Source organism: Sinocyclocheilus grahami, unplaced genomic scaffold, assembly GCF_001515645.1.
Source record: "Sinocyclocheilus grahami isolate Dianchi unplaced genomic scaffold, SAMN03320097.WGS_v1.1 scaffold20382.1, whole genome shotgun sequence".
Classification (NCBI taxonomy): Eukaryota; Metazoa; Chordata; class Actinopteri; order Cypriniformes; family Cyprinidae; genus Sinocyclocheilus; species Sinocyclocheilus grahami.
Window position 1 is genome coordinate 1 of NW_015518005.1, and position 877 is coordinate 877.

At 53.8% G+C, this 877-nt stretch overlaps 1 protein-coding gene across 1 annotated transcript; it reads left to right on the plus strand.

The window, feature by feature from the left end:
- Positions 1-4: 4 nt before the first annotated feature.
- On the plus strand, positions 5-874 carry LOC107579807 (forkhead box protein B1-like; the record flags this gene model as incomplete). Its single annotated transcript, XM_016265602.1, has 1 exon — positions 5-874. A coding segment is annotated over one exon (870 nt), but the record flags the coding sequence as incomplete, so codon positions are not given.
- Between the last annotated feature and the right edge of the window lie 3 nt (positions 875-877).

The following is an 877-nucleotide window of genomic DNA, read 5'->3' on the forward strand; positions in this document are numbered from 1 at the left end:
AAACACGTACAGCGATCAGAAGCCGCCGTATTCGTATATTTCGCTCACCGCTATGGCCATTCAGAGTTGCCCGGAGAAGATGCTCCCGCTCAGCGAAATTTACAAGTTCATCATGGACAGGTTTCCTTATTATCGGGAAAACACACAGCGCTGGCAGAACTCTCTTCGCCACAACCTTTCCTTCAACGACTGCTTCATCAAGATCCCGCGGAGACCGGACCAGCCGGGCAAAGGCAGCTTCTGGGCTCTCCATCCCAACTGCGGAGACATGTTTGAAAACGGGAGCTTCTTGAGGCGCCGCAAGAGATTCAAAGTGATGATCACCTCCGAGCACCTGCAAAAACCCTCAGACGCGGCGCATTACCTCCAGCAACAAGCGAAACTCAGAATGACCGCTTTAGGGACACATCTACCTCAGATGACCAGCTACAACTTAAGTGTGTCTCAGCCCTCCACCTTCAAACACCCCTTTGCCATTGAAAACATCATTGCCAGAGATTACAAAATGCCAGGAAGCCTTGCTTTCTCCACCATGCAATCCATGTCTACGGGTTATCAGATACACAATCAGTTGACCACGGCATGGCCCCACATGTATGGCGGTAATATGATAGATGCTGAGTATACTGCCTATGGAGTACCACTCAAATCCCTGAGTCATGGCGCGCAAAGTTTACCGGCGATCCCTGTGCCAATCAAACCCGCTCCAGCTTCGGCCGCGTCCATCCCGGCGCTGCATGCGCACCTTCCAGCGTTCCTCTGCGGCTCTCCACAGTCCCTCAGCCCGACGTCTCCCAGCCAGAGCAGCCCCGCCACACCGAGCACGACCTCGCTGCTCCATTCGGTCGCCGTGCACTGTCAAGAGGTCACTTAAAAC